The sequence below is a fragment of the Centruroides sculpturatus genome, unplaced genomic scaffold, assembly GCF_000671375.1.
Source record: "Centruroides sculpturatus isolate CEXI.00-Female unplaced genomic scaffold, Cexi_2.0 scaffold232, whole genome shotgun sequence".
Classification (NCBI taxonomy): Eukaryota; Metazoa; Arthropoda; class Arachnida; order Scorpiones; family Buthidae; genus Centruroides; species Centruroides sculpturatus.
The window spans coordinates 773,050-779,744 of NW_019384487.1; the positions used below are offsets into that span (position 1 = coordinate 773,050).

The 6,695-nt window shown below is 35.3% G+C and overlaps 1 protein-coding gene across 1 annotated transcript in view; it reads right to left on the bottom strand.

The window, feature by feature from the left end:
• Nucleotides 1-2,057: 2,057 nt before the first annotated feature.
• LOC111621647 overlaps nt 2,058-6,695 on the bottom strand; it is an 18,401-nt gene continuing 13,763 nt past the window's right edge. The window contains exon 4 of the mRNA XM_023363856.1: nt 2,058-2,083. Within this exon, the coding sequence (XP_023219624.1) occupies nt 2,058-2,083 (26 nt within the window). The remainder of the gene's footprint in view (nt 2,084-6,695) is intronic.

Consider the following 6,695-nt stretch of genomic DNA (forward strand, 5'->3'; position numbering starts at 1 on the left):
TATATTGACTGTGTCATTACTTAGAGGAGTCTTTCAGCTTTGGAATAAAAAGTTTCTACGCTCTATCTTTATTAGAACTGTATTTGTTGAATCTTTTATTCTGAGGTCACGTGATGACATTAGAATTTCCGGGTCTCTTTCGGTAACAAGTCCTCCCCTGGTCGGAGTCGGAGTTAGTAGATTTTTATGCGACACCACAGCCCTTTTATAAATATTAAAATGGCCCTTTTCAGGGCCAACAACTTTAGTTAAGAGTGGTCAAATCTTATTAATAAACAATTAGATGATGGAAGAATATCAAAGAAAAAATATATGAAAATAAAAGCATAATTCATATGTAAAATATATATATATATATAATAGCTATTTAGCTATTGTTTGTGATTACAGAATCATGTTTAACATATATCAAGTTAAACTAATTAATCTATTATTCTGCTAATTTTCATACTGTTTATAATAGTAACCCTTACGTTAAGCTACCATGTAACATTATGAAGCCGCCTAAGCTTGTCTTCTCTACACCCATTTATTGTTCAATGTTCATACCTTTATAACGGCTCTTTTGTTTTGTATAATTTTAAGTACTGTATTATAACCTTTTTATATGTATACTAGCTGTTACCCGCAACTTCGTCCGGAGAGGTTTGCAAGCAAACCCCATTTACATTCAATATTTCAATAACCATAGTAATTGTCATATAACACTTACCGCTGAAGAGAATTGTCCAGAATCAAACGAACTATCTTCAATTTGATCAATTTTCTGGAACGTTTACAATCGTTCTATAATCGAACCGATACGCAATAACAAATTCGAATTTAAAACGGATCGAACATTTTTAAAATCGAAATGTCTGAAATGTTATGAATTTAATACACCTAAGTACTCAATGAAGACTAAACGTACTTGAAAACAAAAAATCGCATCTAAAATAGCACAGTAGAAGCCGTTTTTTCCGGTTAAGCCTTAATCCTCTCCCTCTCCCCCCGCGGGGGAATTTCGAATTTCCTGACAGCTCTACTGCTGTCAGGACACTGGATAGGAATATGAGTGCAATCAATTGCCCCAATTATTCCTGGAAAATTATCCTTAGATAATAGAGAAAAATCGTGCGTAATAGTCAGAAGTTCGGATTGCGTCGGAAATACAATTTCGGCATTCTTTAGATGTACTAATGCCTTTGAGACGTTTTGGATGGTTCTGATAATGATATAACAATAATTAATAAATAATGCAATATATAACTTAACACAAACGTTAAACAAGACCTCGTAATATATGTAATATATATATATGTATAGTCTCTATCACTATANAAGAGCAAATAATGATTCTTTCATTAACAGTTTTTTCGGTTACTTTCTCCCATACATATAAACGGCTTGCTGAATGGTACATTACAATGTAAATCTCTGTAATCCAAAAAACACACTTTGTTAGACGTATATCACAGCAATTTGTGGTTAGCAAATAAAAACAACTTGCTAACTAGAAATTGCTGTGATATACGTCTAATAAAGTGTGTTTTTTGGATTACAGAGACGAATTTACATTGTAATACTTTCCTTCAGTTTACCGTCGCCCATTGCGAATTATCGAGGTAAAAATGATCGAATGCATATTTATATATTGATTGTGTCCAGTGGCGTACCGTAGTGGGGGCAGCTGGGGCGGCCCGCCCCGGGCAGCACATTTTAGGGGGGCAAAATTTCACAATAAATAATAATAATATCTTGTAAAAATTTGAAACATCCTGATCTATACTTGCATCGCGCCTCCGATAGTGCTATCCTCCGGACAGTCCGGGAATCGGCTCGCCATCCGGGTGAACTAGTAATTTTTTCATCCGAGGAAGTCCTGCGAAACCTGTTGACCTTTTTTTTTTGTTTTTGCTTGTACGATTCATTCGCGTTCATATATACACCACTAATATTCAATGGAACTATTTTAAACAAGTCGCTGCACTACCACCGAATTTTTCATTGCTTGTTCTGTGACAAAACTGAATTTTGGTCTTTTAAATTGAAATACCTAAATAAGGAAGGCCCNCATTTTAAACGTTGATACTATTTTCATGAACTAAAAAAATTGAACAAAATATTTCATAAAATGAAGTTGATACATTGCATTCAGAAGAGCAAATAATGATTCTTTCATTAACAGTTTTTTAGGTTACTTTCTCCCATACATATAAACGGCTTGCTGAATGATACATTACAATGTAAATCTCTGTAATCCAAAAAAACACACTTTGGTAGACGTATATCACAGCAATTTGTGGTTAGCAAATAAAAACAACTTGCTAACTAGAAATTGCTGTGATATACGTCTACCAAAGTGTGTTTTTTGGATTACAGAGACGGATTTACATTGTAATACTTTCCCCCAGTTTACCGTCGCCCTTTGCGAATTATCGAGGTAAAAATGATCGAATGCATATTTATATATTGACTGTGTCATTACTTAGAGGAGTCTTTCAGCTTTGGAATAAAAAGTTTCTACGCTCTATCTTTATTAGAACTGTATTTGTTGAATCTTTTATTCTGAGGTCACGTGATGACATTAGAATTTCCGGGTCTCTTTCGGTAACAAGTCCTCCCCTGGTCGGAGTCGGAGTTAGTAGATTTTTATGCGACACCACAGCCCTTTTATAAATATTAAAATGGCCCTTTTCAGGGCCAACAACTTTAGTTAAGAGTGGTCAAATCTTATTAATAAACAATTAGATGATGGAAGAATATCAAAGAAAAAATATATGAAAATAAAAGCATAATTCATATGTAAAATATATATATATATATAATAGCTATTTAGCTATTGTTTGTGATTACAGAATCATGTTTAACATATATCAAGTTAAACTAATTACTCTATTATTCTGCTAATTTTCATACTGTTTATAATAGTAACCCTTACGTTAAGCTACCATGTAACATTATGAAGCCGCCTAAGCTTGTCTTCTCTACACCCATTTATTGTTCAATGTTCATACCTTTATAACGGCTCTTTTGTTTTGTATAATTTTAAGTACTGTATTATAACCTTTTTATATGTATACTAGCTGTTACCCGCAACTTCGTCCGGAGAGGTTTGCAAGCAAACCCCATTTACATTCAATATTTCAATAACCATAGTAATTGTCATATAACACTTACCGCTGAAGAGAATTGTCCAGAATCAAACGAACTATCTTCAATTTGATCAATTTTCTGGAACGTTTACAATCGTTCTATAATCGAACCGATACGCAATAACAAATTCGAATTTAAAACAGTTCGAACATTTTTAAAATCGAAATGTCTGAAATGTTATGAATTTAATACACCTAAGTACTCAATGAAGACTAAACGTACTTGAAAACAAAAAATCGCATCTAAAATAGCACAGTAGAAGCCGTTTTTCCGGTTAAGCCTTAATCCTCTCCCTCTCCCCCCGCGGGGGAATTTCGAAAAATCCCTTCTCAGTGTGCGTTTCCATGACGTACCCTAACTGTCTACCAAAGTTCACCTCTCTAGGTTAAGCGGTTTGCTCTGGGCGATGATGAATCAGTGAGTGAGTGAGTCAGTCAGTCAGTCAGGACAAGCAATTTTATATATTTAGANTCAATTTGATCAATTTTCTGGAACGTTTACAATCGTTCTATAATCGAACCAATATGCAATAACAAATTCGAATTTAAAACGGATCGAACATTTTTAAAATCGAAATGTCTGAAATGTTATCAATTTAATACACCTAAGTACTCAATGAAGACTAAACGTACTTGAAAACAAAAAATCGCATCTAAAATAGCACAGTAGAAGCCGTTTTTCCGGTTAAGCCTTAATGCTCTACCTCTCCCCCCGCGGGGGAATTTCGAAAAATCCCTTCTCAGTGTGCGTTTTCATGACGTACCCTAACTGTCTACCAAAGTTCACCTCTCTAGGTTAAGCGGTTTGCTCTGGGCGATGATGAATCAGTGAGTGAGTGAGTCAGTCAGTCAGTCAGGACAAGCAATTTTATATATTTAGATCAACTGAAGAGGGACTATTCTGATAGTCCGAAATGCATTTTGGTTATTTCATGTTAATTGCTAATGTAATCGAATGTAGAAATGGGGTCATATGTCTCGTTTTTATTAAATGTACTCCTTTGATAACTGGGTGTTTGCGCTTATTATCACTGGTGTGATAAATCCTTATTATCTACCTCACATTAGTAGGTTTTTTAATTAATTTAATTATATCAAGGGCAAAAAGCAATTCCTTTATATTCTTTATATATATCAAATTCTTTATCACACTCTCTTTTAACTGTCATGGTGGCTTTTTTGAATGTTTTATTGAATGTTATATAAACATTTTCAACAATGCCTCATGGAACTGTACTTCAAGAGCAAGAAATACATAAAATTAAATACAGAAATCATGATTTAAAACTTTTTGGGGAAATATAGATGAATAAAACAATTGTATGAATGTTTATTTAATTTGTTACATAGGTTATGTTAAGTAATATTTTTATTTAAAATGAATAAAAAGAGAATTATTTTGTCTATGATAGGCTCACTCTNATGAATAAAACAATTGTATGAATGTTTATTTAATTTGTTACATAGGTTATGTTAAGTAATATTTTTATTTAAAATGAATAAAAAGAGAATTATTTTGTCTATGATAGACTCACTCTTTATCAAAATTGTATGGTCCTGAAAAGGACCTTTTGTCAAAGTCCTAAAGTACTCTTTCATTTAACTGAAATGTTGCAGTACAATAGATCTTCGAAGAGCAGATCCTGATCCAGATTGCTCATTCATTCTTGAAGTTTCTTCCTCTATTTTTTCATTTAAATGCTCACTCAGTAAGAAACTCCTTTTCTTTAAATTCAATGGCCGAATTATGTAGAATTGCTGTGGCTATTATTATGTTTAGCGTGTTGTCTACTTTAGTTCTTAGACAACTTCCAATGCATGGAAATCGTCTTTCCCAGACCCCAAATAATCTCTCGACGATATTTCTTGCTCGTGAATGAGCTTTGTTATACCGTCTTTCGGCATGATTTTGCGGATATAGAAACGGAGTCATTAAATACGGCAAACAAGGATAGCCACTGTCACTAGTGATGTGCCGGATCGTTAAAAATGTATATCTCGGATACGGATACGGATCATTAGTGTCTAGATCCGCGGATACGGATACGGACCTCAACTTTCGTACTTAGTCGGTGCCGATGCGTATGATCTTAGACCGATATTTGACGCTTTGCGTTAATAACGCGACATGTTTTGACTTTCACTGCGCATGTTTTTTGTTTATAGTGTGAAAGTGTTCTAAATTAGAATTCACTACAAAGGCAGACAGAATAAAGTAACAAAAGTTAATATAATTTTCCAATTAAGCTATTTCGCGTCTTTATACAGATTCTATTTCGAGGGATTCCAACTTCACGATACAAACAGTAGCATGCGAAATTACAGCGATAATAATAGTTCGCTGTATCCAAAACACGTGTACAATACAGATCCCGATCGCGACAATATAAAACCGTAAAACTAACCTTAATAAACACTAACTTAACACTAATAACAGAAAAGGGAGTAGAATTAAGAAGACAGAAAAAATGGTAGACAAGATAGAAATAGTGATATCTGGGGTTATGTCTCTTTTTTCGGCTTGTTTCTTTATGCGTAGTGTTGGGTGGGATAACACACGTCCTATCCTTTTCCTATAACTGGCCAGTTCTCTTCTTCAATAATTAGGATTTTTCCTTCCACAGTCGTCAATACGACCTTAAAACAGGATCTTTTTACTGAACTTATTTCTGAACTATCCAGTGATTGAAAATACGACTCCCAGTATTCTCACCTCGTCCGTACACTCTGCCATCCGGTTTACGAATGACCTGCTACGTCACTTCTCTTTTTTCTCCGGCTCCTGTTTACACCTTTGCTCCTCAAATTTCTAGGAATTGCTCATCCCACCCAAGGGACAGGGAATAGATAAGAAAGTTCTAGAAAAAAATAGAACAATACAACTAAGGGTAGAAAGAAGAAACGAAACTAAACTAAAATTAATATTTACAAAAATATAGCGTACCGCTACAATAGTTTAGTGTAGTGTTTCCCAACCTTTTTTGTGCTATGTTCCACCTAAGCCTTTCTAAAATTCTTATGTCTCCCTAACATATACATCGTTACATCGTTAGTGAAAGGGGGTGAAGCCCGTGCTACTCGGCGGTATTGCACGGGAGGAAGAACAAAGGGAAAGGATGAGGAGAGAGTAGGAGGTAAGGGGAAGTGTAAAGTAGATAGGAAAGTTGGTGAAGGGAGTCATGAGCGCCTGGCGCCGCAATTATTTAAAATAAAACAGACATACAAAAGACGTAAATACATAAGATTACAGAGCGTACATAGTTGATGAACATGCCAAACAGGCCGCTGGCGCTAGTAGAGAAAGAGCCTAGTGCTGAGAGTCGGTTACTGTTGAGGATGTTTGCCTGCTGGAAAATTGGCGGGTTGTCCACAACCCTTGCAGCTGGGGGATGCTCCCCGCAAAGTTCTTAAAGTCCGCAAAGAGTCTTTTATTCTCGATAAAGTCCTGAAGATGGCAGGGCCAGTAGAGACCCTCGGTGAGGGCCGTGTCCCTGAGAGGTTTCCTGTGGACTGCTAGGTCACTGCAGACGAAGATAAGATGGAAGGGATCATCATCCTCCC